The sequence below is a fragment of the Nannospalax galili genome, unplaced genomic scaffold, assembly GCF_000622305.1.
Source record: "Nannospalax galili isolate Female #2095 unplaced genomic scaffold, S.galili_v1.0 scaffold75, whole genome shotgun sequence".
Classification (NCBI taxonomy): Eukaryota; Metazoa; Chordata; class Mammalia; order Rodentia; family Spalacidae; genus Nannospalax; species Nannospalax galili.
The window spans coordinates 4611271-4632748 of NW_008339433.1; the positions used below are offsets into that span (position 1 = coordinate 4611271).

Genomic DNA, 21478 nt, shown 5'->3' on the forward strand with positions numbered 1-21478 from the left:
TCCTGAGCAGCATAATGATATCTCTCATAGTTCCATTCCATCCTGCCCTATACAAGAATAATATTGGACCAGCAAGATAGCTATACCAGTAAAATGCTGTTGCCATGTAAGCCTGACGACCTGATTTTGATCCCTGGAACCCATGTGTTCTAATTTGCTTCTCTGTTGCTATGATGACAGAAACATAACAAAAAGCAACATTGGGAGGAAAGGAGTTATTTTGCTTACACTTCCAAGTCACGATCTATCATTGAGGGAAGTTGGTGCTGAACTGAAGCAGGAACCCAAGCAGAACCATGGAGGAATCCTCCTTACTGGCTGGCTCCGTGGCTCATGCTGAGCTAGCTTCTTATACAGCCAGGACCCACCAGCCTAGGGAATTTGCCCTTCCACATCAATCATCAATCAAGACAGTTCCTCTCAGACATGACCACAGGGCAATCTAGTATTGGAAATTACTGAATTTGGGTACCCTCTTCCCAGGTGTAACTAGTTTGTGTCAAGTTGATTAAAAAAAAAAAAACTAACCAGCATACCTTGTAAAGGTGGAAGGAGAGAAATGACTCCACAGAGTTCTCTTCTGATCTCTGCACCCATACCATGACACACGTATGCCCACACCGAACACACACACACACACACACACACACACACAGACACACACACACACACACACACACCATACACATATAGTAATAATTTTAAATATTTTATTTTTTATTTTTCTGTGTGAGTCTTTTGACTACATGTATGTTAATAGTGCACCCATGTTGCACAATGCCCATAGAGGTCAGAAGAGGGTGTCAAATTCCCTTGGAACTAGAGTTCCTGAATGTTGTTAGCTATGATATCGGTGTTAGGAATCCAACGAGGATCGTCTACAACACATATAGTAATAATTTTAAATATTTTATTTTTTATTTTTCTGTGTGAGTCTTTTGACTACATGTATGTTAATAGTGCACCCATGTTGCACAATGCCCATAGAGGTCAGAAGAGGGTGTCAAATTCCCTTGGAACTAGAGTTCCTGAATGTTGTTAGCTATGATATCGGTGTTAGGAATCCAACGAGGATCGTCTACAAGAGCATCCAGTGCTCTTAACCACTGAGCCACCTCTCCAGTCCCACATAATAATAATTTAAAAATGAGAAAAGAATAATCTCATTTGGGCATAGTAGTGCATGCCTTTAATCCCGGCACTCAGGAGGTAGAGGCAGGCAGATCTCTGTGAGTTCAAGGTCAGTCTGGTCTACATAGTAAGTTCCAAGGCCAGCTGGGTCTACAGAGAGACCCTATCTATAAATAAACAAATAAATAAATAAATAAATAAATAAATAAGAATAATCTCTTTGTCCAGATATCCATACTGTATACACTACTGAATCATTAGTCACTTGGTAGTGTTTCAGTTATCAAATCAATGGTCATGATATTGCAGTGCCTGTGTTCAATTAACCCTTATTTTCAAGGGACAAGAGTGGTGATGTAAAGGAGACACCACAGCATAAACTATGGAAGGAGAGATTAACTGGCTACTGTGTGTAATTTTTCAGAACACTTAGAAAAAAATGCCAGTGTATTTATAGGATTTGGTACAATCCACAGTTTCAGGTATCCAGTGGGTGGTCTTGGAATGTGTTCCCTACAAAGGATACAGTAGTGGTATAGTTCATGAAGTAAACTTCTCCTTGTCTCCCCCATCCAACATAAATTTCCTTTTTAGAATCTGTCCTAATACCACGCATTTCCCCTTGTAATATTTATCATAAATTATATGTGTAAGTGGGTGTGCTATTTATTTTTTGTATTTTTTCTTTCACTAGAATATAAGTTGTACCAGGGGGAATGCTATCTTAGTCAGCTTTGTTCATCCTCATGTACCCAGTGTCCTATTCAGTGCCTGTCAATAAGGAGGTACTCAATAAATATTGCATATTTGCTGAATGATTGGACAAACAAATGAATAAAGTGAGAAGTGACCCTTCGCCTTGCCTGTGTAATAGAATGATGGGCAGGCAGGATAAGAGGAATACACAGATGCACAAAGGCACTCAGAAGTGTGTATATGAACCCAGCACATCATCCTGGTTTTTATGCAACTAGACTTAGACAAAGCATCCAGAAAGCAATCTTATGACATTCTTGCACAGGACCTGTCACAAAAGTATTACATAACCACCCTCACTCCGAAATGCCTGATTTCTTCGCACCGGTACTTTCTCCTATCTCTTAATACTAGCATAGCTTGCATAGCCCTTATTTTTGTGAATGGGTAGGGCATGTATCCTGAGTAAGTGTTACTACCGCACAAATCAAATCCAGTGACTCACTAAGAGGATAATATAACATAATCATGTAGAATGTAATTTAGGACCATAGGCATAGTTCAATATTGGAGAATCCGTTGTTATAGCTTCTAAATAGAAGATTAAAGGAGAACACTATGCTACTCTCTCTCCACAAGTGCTGAAAATGCACTCGATAAAAAGTCCACACCTGACGCTGACACTCTTAGTAAGCTAGGAATAATAGATAAAGAAAGCATTTTGGACCATCAGGCATTGTGTCAAATTGAGGAGCCTCTGTGGTCATCATATCCCATGATAAATTACTAGAGAATAGGAGAAGATACAACTCTGAGAGCAGGCACTTTGTTTACAATAGATAACATTTTATCAACAGAGCTTTGGTCTCGCATTGCAGTGGTCTTCATTTGATTCTTCATGTCTTTTGACTTGTCATTGTGGTTTTTGAATTAACATGGTACTTTTTAAGAATTTATTGCTCTAGTTTTCTTATTCTTAAAATGACTTGAAATTATATCTAGATGTACCATGACTTCATGAATATAGCACGTTAGTTTCTCCCACTGACTAATAGACTACTTTTAATTACATACTGCCTTCATAAATGTAACCATTATGAGTTCTGAAGCCTTAGGCTGAATCTATTGAAAATCATCTTCTTAATCATGTCGTATTCGACATCTCAGCATTGCATTTTTACCTTAGCTACTTTATGTCAATCTCTTTTCATAGCCATTATAAATGAATGGAATAGTCATTAAACTGGATGTCAGAGACAGAGGGCCCCTCAGCACTCTTGTAGTCCCCATGTCATACAAATGCTGTTGCTCAGATAAGTAGAATGAACATCAAGAGTTGTCTTTATTTTTTATTTTGTCAAATGTCTCTGAGAGAGCAAGCAGAGGTCTTTCACTCAGACTTCTTTATAGGCCAGTATAATATTTACAAGATGACTAACAATGAAGTCAGAGATATGACCCAGGACCAGAAGACATGGCCCTCTGAAAAAGTAGCATGTATACTTCACAATCAGTGATTCTTGGTTAAGCGACATTCACTTATTATCTCTGTATGAATGTGAGATAATGAATACAAGAAGACAGGTATCCAGATGGAATTAAGGATGTCACCACAAAGGTAGCCACATGGCTCAAAGAAAGCATTCCTCCATATTAATGACTCTGGCCCAACTGCCTTTCCAATACATGTCCATTAGCATGGGGACCTCTGCCAGCCCTTGAGAAGTATGACCCTCCACCCTTTCCCTACATCCCTATTCACTGCTACTCTAGAGCACATTCTACAGGTCTTCTAAAATATTGATGAATAATTGTTTTCCTTCCTATTATACTAGTTTTTCCAGCCCCTCCCTTCAGAGGCCTAAAGACTGAATCTGTGTTAATGAGCCTATGTAATAGGCAGCAGGCAAGGAATTGGTCATGATCTGCTTACTTAGCATACTGTGACTTAGCTGTCACGGATTCAAGCAGAAGGTACTGGCAAGGAGCAGCATCTTTAGCACCAGATCTAGTATAAACCCCTTTACCCATACTTAATTATACTAGAAAGCATAAGCATTCAGTACATTGCAGTCTGCTTCCAGTAGTCGAGGTTGAAATGCCATTGCATTTGCCAGTTCCCTTGCATTTGGAAAGCAGCTCACCACCACGGAGTGAACTTTTACCTTCTCAGAAGCCAACTGTAAGTTCCAGGATTATGTTAAAGTGGGCTGCTGTCAGAAAGAAACCTTGCCTTGTTACTCTGAGCAAGAAGTCACATACAAAAATATACCAACACACAGTCATTCTCATTAAAGTCAGTTGGAATTTTAGACAAGTCTTAAGTATAAATTATAACTTTATTAGCTCATAGAGTTTTCTCAGGAGAAAGTAAATCTAATAAAATTAGAAGGAACTTATTAAAGGGCTGCCTTGTTGCTATTTGTTGTGCTGGGGAGAAAAAAATAATATGATTGTGGGGTTTGCAGCCAACGCTTTTTTTGTTGTTGTGGACTGGAGAGCAATTCAGAAAGCAGATAGGCGGAGGTGAAAAGACTATGCATGTCTCATTACCATTGCACTGAGAACTCTTTAATTGATGCTTTATGTAAGCATTTCCTGCTGCAGAGTTAGGACGATCTTTAACTGTTACTGAGAAGGGAAAAGCAGGCTCCAAACCATCGTCAGAGGTCACCAGGGCACACTACTTATTTGCAAAACTGCTCAATCACCTTCCAGAGAAGGGATTCTAGGGGAGCTCACCAGGCTTACCAAGTACAGAAGGCAGATCCAGTAATTGCCAGGCACACTGTGGGGAAGGAGATGATGGCTTTAAAGGAACTTGTAATTATTGTTGTCATGATTATTTATTAATCAAGACTTTTAAACGTTGGCAAGAGAAGCAGAAACCACGTTATCCTATACACCAACATGGCCTCTGACTCTCTGACTGACTACCTGATCTTTCCAACATTAGAGCAGCATACTAGTTGACTTGGGAGTTTGATGCTCAATTTGAAGTCATCAAATGCCATGTAAAAAGAATGCAATTTAGAATTTTGATAAGTGTATGTGCAAAGAGTTATTTAATAAATAGGTCTTTAATCTGGGATTTCTATTTGCAAATTAGGACAATAATCCTCTTAGATTAATATAAAAAACTGTGCAATTGCATATCTCTAGAAAGACTAGTCACATTAACATTCAGCAGATTCACAAGTACTCCATGACCAAACAGAGCGTAAGGACAACTCTAACGGTCTTCTCCCTACATGGATACCAATGAATAAAGAGCATGACTCCCAGGGATGAAGAAAAGTTTGTTGGAAACCACAGTGCTACTTAAAGGCAGATCTGAAAATTGAAGTTTTTCTTTCTTGGTGTAAAATTAACAGTTTCGGTTGTTTTGGTCAGTAGAAGTCCTCTGATGATACACAAGGCCGGTTGTAGACCACATCCAGAACAGAGATGGATTATCCTGAGATTACTTTTAACTCTGAGATCCTATTCACACCCACCTTCATAGAGAATAGCACCATATAGCATACAGATGACCCTATAATAATTTCCACTTAAAAATTACTTCCATTTTATGATTACTAATTCTCCTTGCCCACTGATCTCTTTTGCTAATGTTGGCTGATTGAGAGTAATATTAAAAATGAGTTTTCCAAGCTAGGGATATGACTCTGTGAATGACATGCTCAAGGACCTGAGTTCAATCCCCCATATGCATGAAAAAATCACATGTGGTGGCATGCACCTGTAATCCCAGCACTGGAAAGGGTGGATGAGAGAATCTCTGGTTTTATCTAGTCAGCCACCCTAGCCAACTTGATTAGCTCCAGGTTCAGTGAGAGACCCAGTTATCGAACTAAGGTAGCGCCAGTAAGATGGTTCAGTGGGTAGACACACTTGCAGCCAAAGTTGACGACCTGAGTTAGATCCCCGGAATCCACATGACACAAAGAGAGAGCTGATTCTCACAAGTTATCTTACCACCACACTCACATGTGGCACACATACACACACATGCTCACATACACATAAAATAAATAACTAAATATAAAAATAAACATTTTAAAAATAATAAAATGGAGAGCAACTGAGGAACACACCCACACATGCGTATGCATGCATGCACACATGCACATATGTACGTACACACACACACAAAACCATGTACATACATACACACAAAAATAGGTTTGCATTCCATGATTCTTAACCAGCTGATGGCCGCTGATAGAATTATATCCACATCAGGACCAGCTACATAATTTGGAGGCACAGTGAAATAAAAATGAAAATTCAGAGCCTTTTGTCTAAAAAGTATTAAGGTTTTCAAGACAATAACAGTAGAGCCTTCTATCAAGTGTGGAGCCCTTCTAAGCATGAACCAAACCCAATGAAAACCACTCTGTTCTCTAACTTTTGTCCTACTGGGAATCCCAAGAAATAGTAGCCCACACCTTCAAATTTTCCATAATTTTATAAAGTTAGAGTGGTATGCTCATAATCTTAAGGACTTTTTTTCTTATCTGTGCAGGTGCTCCTGCACACACACTCATAAGCACACACAAATCAATTTCAATAAAATTCCCATTTTCTTCCTCACATTAATGCCAATAACCTACACTAGTTTGCTTTCATTTTTCATTTTGGGCCCATTATGTTACCATTGTAACCAGTTTTCATAACCAAACAGCAAAGGTGGGACAGAGACAGACCTCCAAGGACATCTAAAGCTCTAGTAGAGGCTGGTACAGTTTTCTAGTAGAAAGCTGTGTCAGATGACAGATCAACGGGGTCTATTTTAGGCTGCCAAAAAGGCAAAGGCAGCTTTGGGATGTGCAGTGTAATGAGCTAGTACTCTGAGGCTTAGAGCATTATGAAGACAGAAAGCATTTTTTTTTTAATTCAGAAAACAGGAATCTGGAGTTCCAACAGGTAGGCAGGTTAACCAACAGGGAAAATGACGAGGACTTGATATGCTTGGGCTATACATATTTCAGTAGAGCAGAGACATCCAAGATGCCACACTCTGCACTTCCCATTTTAGTGTCATACTAGGATTTCAAGTTTAATGTGCAACATCTGTGCTTCATAGGCGTTGAAGCCAAATGCTGGGTGATGTCCCATTGGTACTCAATATGCAGAAACCAAAACATAATGTGCACAAGGTAAAATTTACAGTTGCTGCACTCTATGTAAACTCAGACCTATATCAGCAAAGGAAAGGCCAGATAGCACAGAAAGGACAGGAATTGACTAAATCAATTTTTATTAGTTTCATATGTAGTCAGTTGTCACATAAGAGGTTCAATACTCCAAAGCTCGTTTCCTGAATGCATCTTGCACTCTGGAGAAGTGGGAAATCAGCCTTTCCTGTACTTCTCTTATAAAAGTGCAGAGAGAAATTGCCCTACCTCCACTTAATTCTCAGAGATCTTCTCTCCAGTTTTGCAGGGCATTTTCTAAAAAGAAAGCCAAGAATAAAGTTTAATGTCAATACATGCATGGTACCTGTGCATGAGAACATCCATTCACTCAATAGTCCATAAATTTACCCAATATGCACTGTCTGATCACTTGGAGATAACCAGTGTTATGCTAGGCATGTACTAAACTGTGCCAGGTGAAAAATCAAAAATTAATGGTAAATAAAATAACCACAGATTTATTAACCAGTGTGAACATGAAGTAAACATTTTACAATTTTCTAATATGCTATTACCTCTTTGTTTTGCAGTGTCTGTGGGATATGAATATGAAACATGCCCTGACTTTATTCTCTGGGAACAAAGGACTGTCGTTTTACAAGGTTTTGAGATGGATGCTTCTAACCTAGGAGGCTGGTCCTTGAATAAGCACCACATTTTTAACCCTCAAAGTGGTAAGAAGCCCTTAAAATTTGTATTGATCTGTTCTCCTAATACTATTTAATACATATTCATCGTAGACAATTTGGTCAGGTGTAAGAGAAAAATCACCTACAGGGATGCCACTTAGAGATGTCTAAGTTAGTACATTTGCTTTCTAGAGCTATAATTTAGTTTTGAATTAGTTTTAGTGTTTAAGAATTGGAACACTCTTGTCTACTGTCACTCCCAGTTTGTAATTCAAGCCTTAAACAAATAAGGAAATAAATAAGAAGAAAGGACCACATGACTCCCCTGAGCCCGTACTTCTCAGCAGACTAATTTTTCCACCCCAGAGATGACATCTGCATTCAAATTACACATGCTTTTGTATCCCACTAGGAAACAAGTCCTTAGTATTTACTTCCTGCTTTCCAACAAACATCTAGTTGTAACTTAACACTCCAAAATTACATTCCTTTTTGTCTAAAGAGGCAGTTTCTAAGGAAGCTGCAGTAGTCCATGTAATTCAGGTTACTTTTCCAGAAAACATGAATAAACATATATTGAGGGCAGATACAATCTTCCCTTCAGCTGTCCTTCCTTTCATTCTATAATTATAGAACAGCTAGATAAATCTGGGCTGTCTTGCAAAGCTAAGAGATTGTACTGGATAGCTTTACTGTCAACTTGACACACCTGGGTTGAGGGAGCCTCAATCGGGAAATTGCCTCTATTGGACTGGCCTGTGGCCATGTCTGAAGGGCATCTTCTTGATGAGTGATGTGGGAGGGCCGAGCCCACTGTGGGTGGTGCCACCCCTGGGCAGGTGGGCCTGTGTTGCATAAGAAAGCAGGCTGAGCAGGGGCCAAAGGAGCAAGCCTGTAAGCAGCATTCCTCCATGGCCTGTGCTCCAGCTCCTGCCTCATTTTCCTCCCCAAGTTGGTAATGGTCAGAGTGTTTTGTCACAAAAATGTAGAAACAAGACAGTAATTGGTACCAGAACTGGGGTATTGCTGTGACAGACCTGACCTTGGTGTTTTGGGAGGACTGTGGAAAGTGTTTGGAACTTTGGACTGGAAAAGCCACTTGAGTGCTTAGAGTTTGTTGCTGTGCAGCTTGGAATAGTTATGCTGAAAGAGTGGTAGACAGTGGAGGCCTGGCTTGTGAATCTTCAAAGGGAAGCAGAGACTATCATGGCTTTTTGCTTAATATCTTGAATTGAAACTGTGGCTTTTGGATGGCTGGAGCTGAAGAATCAGCTGTTTTTAAGATGAGACTAGAACCACTGAAGTGAAACCTTTGCTTTACTGGAACAATTGATGCTGGTTAAATGGGCTGAAAAATCAGCTGTAAGTAACAAGAGAGCAGCATCACTGTGGCAAAATCTTCTGGGAAGTATTTCCTCAGGGTGAGCTCACAGAAGCTGTGTAGTTCAAAGGGGGCCCAAGCCTTCACCTCAATCTGGAAACAGGATTTGTAAGAGTCTCCTGCATCGTTCTGGTGTCACAGACAGCAACTGAAGCTTGGCACTCTGGTAGGCCATGAAAGGCCACTGGTGAAAGTGCAGCTTCAATTGCACTGAAGACCCCAGGATTGAAAGGGTCATAGAATCTGAGGCTTTGCACCCCAAGAAGCAAGAAGAGACCATTTGTGAAGGTGCAGCCTCAGCTTCTATGGAGACCCCAGGTTTTTGGAGATGCCAGGACCATGGACTGATCCACAAGTGCAGCAGCAGGTATGAAATGGAGGCTGCCTAGGTCTGGGAGAGGATTGGTGTGTACTGTGGACAGCACAGTCAGAGAAGTGGAGCTTCCAAAACCCTTTAGAACCCAGAGGATCGTGAATGAATCCCAAATGTCCAGTCTTGAGCCATGTTGCTGGACTTAAGTTTTGCTTAGGTGTGCCCAATTCTTCCCTTTTGAAATAAGACAGTACTTGTTTTGGATTTTACAGGAGCCCACAGTTAAGAGACTGTGAATTTTTAAGCATTTGGATTTTTTTAAGCACTGTGGGACTTTTAAGGTGGTACTGTCTTATGTTTTGGTATTGCTATCATAACTTGGGAACAAGGAATGAGAAGGTTGTGGTTTAACAGTGATGTGTTTGTGCATCAAATTGACAAGGGGTCAATTGTGCTGGATAGCTTTAGTTGTCAAGTTGACACAGCTGGGTAGAGGGAACCTCAATTTTGGAATTTCCTCCATTGGATTGGACTGTGGTCATGTCTATGGGGTATTTTCTTGATTATTGAGTGATGTGGAAGGGCCCATCCCACTGTGGGTGGTGCCATCCCTGGGCAGGAGAAACCTTCCATAAGTGTTGGCCAGGGTTATCTACAAGACTCCCAAAATTGCACAGACTGTTGCCACAGTCCTTAATGGCCTCCCTAAGGTTGAAGGTAAGACACTACTGATGAAGACAGAACATATGTTGGACCCAGGATTTGGAGTAATAGAGCTGGAATGGACCTGAAACCACTTCCCCTGAAAGATAGCTCCCCTAACCTTGGAGAGCAATATGAATAGGCCAACGGAAATATCAATCAATGGTTCAACACCAGCTTCAAGACCAAGTAACCACATCAGTGACTGGCACAGTGTATAACATTGGTGTAGTACTGGCACTTTTATCTTGAGGGCAATCAACAGCTACCTAATTGGGTAAGACAAATAAACCCTTTCCTCCCCAAGTTGGTACTGGTCAGAGTGTTTTGTCACAGCAATAAAGAAACAAACCGAGACAGAGATCAATTTTATAACTCTGACCACAATGTAATTTCATTTACACATGTAGTCAGATCAGCCATATAGACTTGGAAATTTTGATTGGCACAGCTAACAAGATTTACTTCACTAAAAGAATGAGACCTCCTACACTAGTCTCAGGGTGAGACAATGAAATCCATTGCCTTATGTCACCATTGTACTTCTCCCTTCCCATGAAAGAAGATGCAAAATTCCATTTCAATTTGTTTTTTTTTAACAGCAAAATTGAAGCACAGACACAAAATGTCAACTTTTTCTCTGTTGTCAAAAGGAGAGCCACAGTTTTCAAAGCGCACAAACGAAAGAGCAGGTGCCACTTATTAAACTATTAGAGTTTTTTTTGTTTTGATTTGAAAGAGTTTGACATTTCTTTTCCACTCACTTTTATTGGCATATATGGATTGTCCCTTTCAAATGCCTATCATTGACATTAAACACAAAGTGGGAAATGACCTCAATGGAACCAGCCCCAGCTGTGTGGTACTCCCTGTCCTGTATCTTCTTATCGTTTGCTTCACACAGACTTTGAGACAGAGGGGAGTTATTCAGAAAGTTGGCTTTGGAGGCCACCTGGTTTCCACAAACACGTCCTTCCACCCCTAATTCACCCATAAATACTTTTTATGTAATTAAGTGCCAAGTTACTTCTGAGAATTTTTAACTGCTTTATTGAAGTATAATCTAGATACCATAAAAGCTCACCTATTTTAATGTCCAATTAAATGATTTTTAGTAAATTTATATTTGTGCGGTGATCACCAAAACCCACATTCAAAATATTTTATCACAGCAAAAAGATCTCTTACATTCCCAGAAGTCTCACTAAATCTCCTGTCTATCTATACTTTTCTGATCCTTTTATTCTGAAAATAAGAAGCCTTCCTAATTTAGATAGATTCCCACCCCTAAGGACATTTGCCCATTTTACCATCTCATTTGGAGAGGCAAGGCGAGGTGTGTTTCTCACCAAAAACTGGTCACACTTGCCAGGAACTAGATCTGAACCCAGTTCTACGAGTGCCTTTCAGCTTGGCCTTGGACATAGATGCCTGTCTTGGATGTTTTTTAGGTCTAAATCCCACCCACAAAGGCAGTTTTAGAAGCAGGAATGGTAAGCGAGAGGGAGTGGGGTGGGAACATCAATTTTGAAAGAAATGGTCTCCCCCTGTGGGTCCGATGGTCTTTTCTGACTGATTAAGTCAAGAGCAACGTCTTTCCAACTACTCCCACTGCACTTGTCTCAGGAAAAAGCCTACCACTCTAGGCACCCTGATTTTTTTTTTATTTGAGACAGTAGATTAGAAACAAGAATCTATCTTCCTCCAATTTCCTTTCACTGGTTATAAAGACACCCATAATAAGATTGAACGCCTGCTGCCATTCTAGTCTCAGTTTTTCTTTGCCTTCTGAATCATGTAGTGGGTAGTTTCCAATAGGTGCTATGTTCAGACCATTCATCATTTCAGTTGCAGCAATTTACCTTACAATTAACCATTGCTTGTAGAGAAATGTTTCCAAGTATTATGTGTGATATGGATAGACAGCTTCTATTTTACTGAGATAAAAACATTAGAAACCTGTCTTTTTCAACATTGTTACCTATAAATAAATCCTCTTGATGGTCATACAGAATGTATGTTTGTTCCTTTTCATTCTTTAAAATTATGATCATCCATTACAGAGATTGGAATGTCTTTCTATAAACATACCCCCTAGTGTTTCCTATGAATTTTGTGTTAAGCATGTTAGAAAGAACCATCCACGATACTAATTGCAGACTGCCATCTATCTGAAATGGGTAGCAAATTCATTTTAACTCAGCCTCCCAGATAGCTCAGTAGTTTGTCAACAAATGGTCTTACTGGGAGGAAAAGCAAACTCCCATTGATCACACTGGCATATTTCCCAGTTAGTTTGTGTTTATATTCTCTGTCAAGGAGTGGGAGAAATATGCATTGTGTCTCTTGTTGGTCATAAGTCTGAAAAATGGTTTCTTCTTTGAAATCAGCATAAAGCACCACCCACTGGTTTCCAAAGGGAATTTTATTTCAAACTTATTTATAAGCTTCAAAAGAAGTTCTGAGCAAGGTAGAGAAAGGTAGAAGTGTGTTTTAAAAAGTGCTTACCTTATTACAAAACAGACTACACTTACCAGTACAGAACAGGAAAAGTTAGGGGAGAAAAAGTGCCCCAGTCAGTGGGATTTTATTGTTGACTCTAAAGAAGACACCCAATCTTAGGAAGAAGTTGGCCTTCATATAAATAACGTGTTGTCCTAGACTATTTGATTCCCGCTTCGAAATGAGCGTGTGTGGCAGAATAAACTGGAAAGGAAGCAGCAGTAATTGATCAAGATTTCCAGAAACATAAACAAAATATTTTCAGAGCAACCTTTTTCAGAAGAATTGGTTTTAAATCATTGTTGCTAGATGGTATAGACTACTTCTGTGTAATGGAAGGTTAAACAGATTCTTGAAACAACAAAAACACCCTTCAAAATGATCTATTTTCCCAGGGCAATACAAAAGGGGTTTGCCCATTTTTGTTTTGATTGCTTCAGCTTTAAACAGAAATGGTAATTTCAGTACACAGGCACTTTAGTACCTTGCATGAAAGCAAGACATCAATTGTAGAGATGTAATCAGAAAGTACATTGCCTTATGTTTTATTTCCTTTAATCATTCTTCTTTTTTGATGGAGTACTGGGTTTTCTAATCGAAAAGAGGAGTTTTGGAATTGCAGGCTTAGAAGAATGGGTTAGAATAGCCATCTTTAGTTTTTAAATTGCCAGGAGCCTGGTAATAATATGTCATTTGGAGGGCAATTGTTAAATATACCATTATATTGATATAAAAATGGAGATCTACCTGTGAAAATAGATGTTAATAGCAAATCTGGTGTTTCTAAGACAATAATTGGAAAGATTTTTGAATACCATACCCCATAGTGGATTGCTAGACTACTGACATACTAAACAGTAGTTTCTTCAATTACTAAAGACCATATCATAGTCTCATTGGTTGGATATTCAGTTAGCAATCCTCAGGGGATTTTTCTCAATGATGTTGTGCAACTGTCATTCTAGTTTTCTTTCTCTCAAGTAATTTAAAATGCATTATTGATCACACTACAATTAGATGGTTTAGGGGGAAATGAAATCCTGCCCTATTAATGATATTGAATTAATTATTCTAAGTCTTAAGAAATGTCCCTACAAGCTAATAAAGTTATTAATAGCATAATAAGAAAGGAGTGATCCTCAAATTATCATCTCATAGTTCTGCAATAAAAGATCAATTTGCTAGAATGTAAACTTACAGCTGCTCTTGTAAATCATGTGCTGAGAAGCTAACTGGAATCACCCTGAGAAAGAACATAAAAATATTTAAATTTGAAATCCAAGACCATATGATGAATGGGATTTATATTTCCTGGAAGGCCCTTTCTAAGTATATATTGGTGCCATGGCATGCATATTTTATGTTTTTATTTATTTTTACCAGCAATGTTCCCATCTCAGAGTGATCAATAGTTTCTGTTGTAGGAGTGGTAGTTGGAAGAGAACTGAGGAAGACATTTCAAGAAGCATTTAAGGAGAATAACAGGTAGTGTGGGGAGATAGATAGCAAGGAGCAAGGGAGAAAAAATGATATACAATATAACTGTATTCATTCATTTGCTGTCAGTTACTTCAGCCTGACACATTGGCGAGTCTTCTAACAACATGGATGTTTTACCTGCCCTGACTTATTCTGGACTGACTTGACCTATTTAGCACAGCAGTATTTGTTCCTTGGACTTTCTGCCCAGTCTCAGCAGGTTTGCAAAATCACTGGGATCTGGAGAGGGACCTGCAAGAGACTCATAGCCTATTTTCAGCATTTGCTGAGTACTTATAATGCCTTGGACAGAGGGATTGGCAATACAAATATAGATGGGAGTAAGACATAAGGTGTGCCTTCAAGGAGCTAATTCATGATATAATAGAGAAGACAAAGAATTAAAGAAAACTATCAGACAATATGGTAAGTGTAATAGAGCTATGGAAACAAACTATCAACACATGCTGGAGCGAGTGACCACCTCTGCCTGGATGGAGCATTGGGGAAGATGTGAGTTGTCTGAAGTTAGTTCTGCCAAGTGAACAAAGTGAAGAAAGCCTTCAGAATAGAGACAATACATACGCAATCAGAAATGAATGGAAGAAAACTGAAGGAGTACGCAAAGGCCAAGCCAACAGGAATTTGTTTGGCTTATCAGTAAGGAATGCACTCCTTATTTCATAGGAGATATGTAGCTCTTGAAAGGATTTAGGTCATAGAATGAAATAATCTCTGGACGATGGTTTGAAGATGAGAATGCATGGAAAGCAGGAGATCAGGACGTTCAGAAAAACTAAAGTAAAGCAGTAATGTAGGAATAGAGTGGGAGATTTCAATGCATATTAGGAGATACTTTCAACAAGAATTGGTAATTAATTAGGTTTAGAACATTAAAGGAAATGAAGAGTGAATATGATGATGTGGGATGAGTTGGAAATACCAGAAAACAAAACAAAAACAAATATAATGAGCTTAGTTCCAACCTCCTTAGGTACCTGCGGAATATTCAGGTAAAGAGGTAAGAAATTGCATGATAGAGAAAGAGTCTCTGCAGGAGAAAGGTTTGGGTCATACAGATGAGAGTAAAAATTGTGGGTAGAGATTCAGTTGCCCAAACAAAATGACTGAAAAACATTTTTATATGTCTACGTCCCTATTTCCTGTACCGGTGATTGTGAGATATGGTCCTAAAGAGTATAAAATGCAAGTTCCTTCAGTGCATCTTTGAAGTGCATTTTAGCACAGTAGGATTTCTTTCCCTTTCAGAAAAGCAGATTACATTCTTGATTGTGTTTTGCTAAGATTAATATTAAAATGAATGGATGGATGGATGAATGGGCCTGGAGAGATAGCTCAGCAGTTAATAGCACCGGCTGCTCTTGCAGAGGAATCGGGTTTGGTTCCCAGTACCCACATGGCAACTAGCAATAATCTGTAACTCCAGCTCCAGGGGATCCGACAATTTCTTCCAACCTCCATAGGCATTGCACGACATGGGTACACTTACAAACATGCAGGCAGTACACTCATACGCAATAAATAAAATATTTAAAAATGGATGGGCAGTCTTTTTTTCATGAACCAGTTGCATAGTGAGGATAATTTAGGCAGATTTTTGCCAGGCATCAAGATATCCAGCCAGAGATTAAATACTAGCTATGTAGGATCCACAGAGCCCAAGATAAATAAGAGATCATTAAGAAGTAGTCATCAAATACTTTATTACAGAATTATAAAATCAGTATGAAAGACACTCTGCATTCCCCCTACTTCACACAAAGACAAACTGAGGCAAATGCTAAACTACTATTTGCTGTGGTTACACAATTAAATAAAACTAAGGGTGGTGTTCTTTATTCATAGGTTCTCCTATGTCAGGTCAAATTTCCTTCCTGTTTTGAACTATGAGAAAGAATTTAACTATTGGCAAAATGAGTATTTGGCAATTGCTTTCTAATTTTTCATTCTCTCTTTTGATTATTTATAGGAATTATACATAAAGGAAATGGGGAAAATATGTTCATTTCCCAGCAACCCCCAGTCATATCAACCATCATGGGCAATGGACACCAAAGGAGTGTAGCCTGCACTAACTGCAATGGCCCAGCCCATAACAACAAGCTCTTTGCTCCGGTTGCCTTGGCTTCTGGCCCTGATGGTAGTGTGTATGTTGGTGACTTCAATTTTGTTAGGCGAATATTTCCCTCAGGAAACTCCGTTAGCATTTTGGAATTAAGGTAAGGCTCTTCTGATCTCTATTTGCTTAGTAGATAAAGAAAAAACAATGAGAAAGTAACATGAAGAGACGAGGCATTACCAACAGAAGCAGAAAAATGTGTTTTTCCATATTATAGCACCGTGTTAAGACCCAGGAATAGGGATAATGGTCACAAGTCCACTCACCCTATTTGAAGGAACCTTTAATCACTGTGTTGAAGAGCGAGGAGGTGTTGACATCACTGAATGTGAAGCCTCCCCTCAGTGTACATTGATGTTATGGACATGGATTGCAATACTTCCAAGTGCTCCATAAGTCACACACAGCTGGCTACTATCAAGCTAATAAAAGCTACATAGTCCATTATAGCTGGTAAAGCTATTGCCAGATCTAAAAGGCTAAACTTTCAAGGTTTCCAAGTCTTTTGAAGTGACCATTTCATAAAGAAGAACAATGAATTCTGTTTTTTCATGGCATGATATGGAAGGACAAGTTCTTTATCTTTGAAGGTGCAATTCAATGATGATTAAAGCATTCATCTTTACATTTTCTTACCTGTTCTAAGTAATTTCCTGAGAGTACAAAGACTTTTAATATTTTCTCTAAAGAATTATTACCTCTTTGCTACTGAGCACTGAAGTTCCATCCTGAAGTTACATGAAGATTACAACTAAATCAAGCATGGCTTTATCAGCTTGTTTCTTGCTTCTCTGAGGCTATAACCCAAACTATACGTCCTTTGGAATTCAAAAAAAAGCAACTGTCCATTCTTAACCCATTAAGGATTAAATAAACTGCTGCTTCTCCCCTGGGTAAATTGGCAGACCTTTTCTTCTGATCAGTTATGGTTGCTTTATCCATGACTCATGATTCTGGAAATTAAGGCAAAAGTTTCTCTATATTCCAAAGGATGTTTATGTCATCCTGTTAATTAGTCCTTAAAACTAATTTTGCCCCAGGCATCTCCTGAACGACATCAAAAATCGTGACGGATAGACTCAATACATTATAAAGTAACTCATAAGTACAGAGAGCTATTGTGTCCAATCAAAACGCAGGAGAAGCTGTGCACTAGTTTCCTTTATTGCTTACATTCACACTGTGATGGAAGTTTGAATTTACAAGGGCATTCCTCGATTTTTCTTGTATTTCATTCTTGCTTTGGAATCTATCTCTGTTTTCTCAGACTGAGCTATAATTTCACACCTAGTTTGAGAAATGTAGTCCCAAGCCACCACCCACTTTTCACATTAATTCACTCTAGTTTTAATACATTTCTTAATTATAATTGCAAATGCTGTCATAGGGAAGAAAGCTGTTAAATCCCTTGGTTAATAAAAATAGATTGTAAAGTCAAGACTTTATAAAGACAAAGCACATCCACAAAGTCTAGAGAGGTACGAATTCATAGCACCCTACCCTAATCAAGTGTTCATGTACCATCCAATGTCATGGAGACTTACCATCTCCAGTAGTGTATCTCTTTGGGCACCTACTTACTAGAAAGTCAACAGAAAGGCCAAGGTTGTTGTATCCTGGATTTGAAAACTAATTATACAACATTCTACATTGTCTTTAATCCCCTAGCAGTATTATATATGCATGATACCAAAGATGAAAGAAAGCACTAAACAATTCGTTGAACAGCTGAACATACTAGTTGGGTACAGACAGAAAAAGACCTAGTCTTGTTGAGCTTATATAGTTAACCCTATAAAGCTCACATGGTTAGTACTTATATAGCTTATTCATCAAAGGAAAAGTAGTAATCTATAAAAGCAAAACAAACGTGATATTGATATAAGGAAACCCCAGCTAAGTTTAGTCCTTTCCTTTGTAATTTAAGTGCAAATTTATCTAAGGTGAAATCGTTGTCATGTATACTGATGATATTCAGAGTTAAGAATTCTCAACAGTTTACGACCTTTGACACAATGTCATTGTTTTAAATATAAGATAAAACAACTTGGACTCTAATTACAAAGTGATTTTTCTTGGTATTAAAAAATTAGTTTCTGCCAGTTTGGATTATCCAATGCCTACATACATTCTTTTTTATAAAGTTTTTCATTTTCATTTTTATTTTATGTGTATGACTGTCCTGCCTGCATGTTTGCAAGAGTATCGGTGTTGTGCAATGCCTGTGGAAGACAGTGTTAGATTCCCTGGAACTGAAGTTAAGGATGGTTGTTAGCTACTATGTGGGTGCTGGGAACCAAACGTAGGTCTTTCGAGAGTAGTCAGTGCATTTAACCACTGAACCATCTCTCCAGCCCTTATATTCACTCTTGCTCCACAACACGTCATCAGGCTTCTTCAAGTACATAAGCATGCGCCTCCATGAATTCACACACTCAGGCTTTCTCACTTAGCCTTTTGTTCTATCTGGGTTTTTTTTTTTCTGAGCAGTAATCCTTCAGAGTTTCTTAACAATTTTTGTCAGATTCGAATTTCTCTGAGGATTTATTTAAGGCAATGAGTCCTCTCCACAGAGGGAATATATCACCCAAATTGTTCCTGTGATTGAATAGTTCATCATTTCCCTTCTTTAACATCTATACATCCACCAACCTACCAGCAATCAGTTTCTATAGTGAAGTCATGTCATAGATTCATGGTTAAGATCTGATCTCCTTTTGACTAAATTCAAGGAGAAAAAATATTGCCGTTCTCAATTCTAGTACTCCTATGATTGGCCATCACAGAAATAGCTAGTTGAATATGCAATGTCATCTCTACCTAATTGACAAGTAACTCCCTAACTATTTGACTGTAGTTGAAACTATCAAACCAGTTTATGTCAGCACACATTAGGTATCACGTTTGCACAGAAACTAATATACTTCTTATAAGAATCATATTTTTTAAAAAAAAACTATCTTGATCTGTAGCCTATATGAATAAATCAAACTTTCAGCATATAATTGGTGGTTTTATATATTTGCTTTATAACTTTCACAGATGTAAGTTTTCTTGGAAGAAATAAGTTGATTTAATGAGGCCTTTCTGTCTCCAAAACCATAATGCCTATTGAATCTACTCTGTTTAAATAGAAACTTCATTTTGTACCAGTTTTGTTGCTGCCATTGCTTAGATCAGTTAATTCAATTCGTTCTTCCCTATGCACATAAGTTATTTTACATGGTTGAGTAATTTGTTTCATTAAAAATATGGACTAATAGCCAGGCGTGGTGGCGCACACCTGTAGTCCCAGCACTTGAAAGGCAGAGGCAGGCAGATCTCTGTGAGTTCAAGGCCAGCCTGGTCTACATAGTGACTTCCAGGACAGCTGGGGCTACAGGGAGACCCTGTATCAAAAAGACCAAAAAAAATATGGGCTAATACCGTCATTATATTGCTTAGATTCAAAATTGTGAATGGAGGAGCAATATTGTATACAGATTATAATAGGGCTGGAGAGTTGGCACAGCCATTGACAGCTCAAGCTATCAACCAAAACCAGAATAGGATAGAGAACCTCCTAGATCTTGAATCTCTTCTGATTATACATTATTTAATTTAATTACTCTGTCCTCTACTTCCTTATCTATAACTCTGAATTCAAGCTTGTGCTTTGAACATCCTCTTTCTCATCTCATACAGTTTTACTTTTCTGAGATCTACATATGAATAGTTCTCTGCCCAACCTTTAACAACAAATTAAGAGAGCCTAAAGTTTGCCTCAGATGGAGGGCCTCCTGTACTTCCCTCTTTCCCACTATTTTATTCCATATTTGAGCTATATTTGATAAGATTCCACTTGATACTTTGAAGATTGGAAGGCTATAGTTTTCCAACCCTATTCCAGCTGATCCAAACTATTCCCACCAGAGCTTTCTTTTCTCTGACCTCAGTGATCACTTCATTTTCACTGCTTGCCAGCCATTTTCATCCCTCTGGCTGTTAATCATTGACTGAATAGGAAAAGAAAGAAAAAGTCAATGATACGTTATCATTCAAAACTTGCCAAGAAAAACATGATTTCTTGTTTGTTATCTCTATTTCCTGCTGCTTTTATCCACAAACAATGCTTTCTTCCAGTGGGAGACTCAGGCAAGATAATAAAGAAGTGACCCTTATGAAGCCATGTTTCAAAAGTACATTTTCTGAAGACTTTTAAAAGTATATTCACTTCTAAAACAGTTTGTGTCTAGGTTTCCCTGTGGATTTGCTTCTCATGTTAAAGGGTATACATACATATGTACATGTATATGCATAAATACATGCATGCACATTTCAACAGTACAATAGTAATTTCACAGGTGTATGAACTTAATGTTTGTTAGAAGTGTATATGACAATATTAAGCCCAATATCGTGCCCATTGTATGCCTGACAGTTTGTCATTTATACTTTGATCTTTTTTCAATAACCAAAAAGTTAAATTGCTCTTCGGAAAGCCCACCACATCTTTGGAATGCTCTGTAAAAAAGTTTTTTTATATATAATCAAGTTAAATCTGCATTGATGAAACATCCATTTATTAGCAGCAAATGCTCACATCTGAAAAAGCACAGAAGTAATTTCCCTTTTTATTGGACAGACTGTCATAAGTATGAAAACAGCTGTCACAGATTTTTGAGCTTTCTCTTCTTCAGTTCCAACATACCCAAGTTCTTTAACTATGTCTCATCAATTATGACTGCTTCTTTTTTCTTTGATCTTGATTGGCTTCACAGTCACTTTTTGGTTTTCCAAAACTAATAAGAATAATTATATAAGTGAAAAATAGAAGACACAATTCCAAGTGCTTTGGAAGAATTCAAATATGTAGTATACCTGTTCTAGGTTCTTTTCAAATTCTGTGACAAAACACTTTCACTAATACCACCTTGGTGAGGAAAGGGTTTATTTGGCTTACATCTCCCTGCTCACAGTTCATCTATGAGGGAGTCCAAGGTAGGAACTCAGAGCAGGAACCTGGAGGCAGGAGCTGAAGCAGTGGCCGTGGAGGAATGCTGCTTACTGGCTTCCTCCCTGGTCTACGTTCAACCTGCTTTCTTATACAATATAGAACAAGCTGTCCAGGGGTGGCACTGCCCACAGTGAGCTGAGCCCTCCCACATTACTCAACAATCAAGAAAATGCCCCACAGATATTGTCACAGGCCAGTCCAATGTAGGAAATTCCCCAGTGAAGGCTCCCTCTTCCCAGGTGTGTCAAGTTAACACGAAAGCTATCCAGCACAATACCCTTGCTCACCTCTCATCTTCTAATTTCACA

At 38.5% G+C, this 21478-nt stretch overlaps 1 protein-coding gene across 1 annotated transcript in view; it reads left to right on the forward strand.

Annotated features, from left to right (window-relative positions):
- Tenm1 (teneurin transmembrane protein 1) overlaps positions 1-21478 on the forward strand; it is an 873778-nt gene that overhangs the window by 749065 nt on the left and 103235 nt on the right. Inside the window, exons 21-22 of the mRNA XM_008833909.1 lie at positions 7559-7702; positions 16025-16274. Of these exons, the coding sequence (XP_008832131.1) occupies positions 7559-7702; positions 16025-16274 (394 nt within the window). The remainder of the gene's footprint in view (positions 1-7558; positions 7703-16024; positions 16275-21478) is intronic.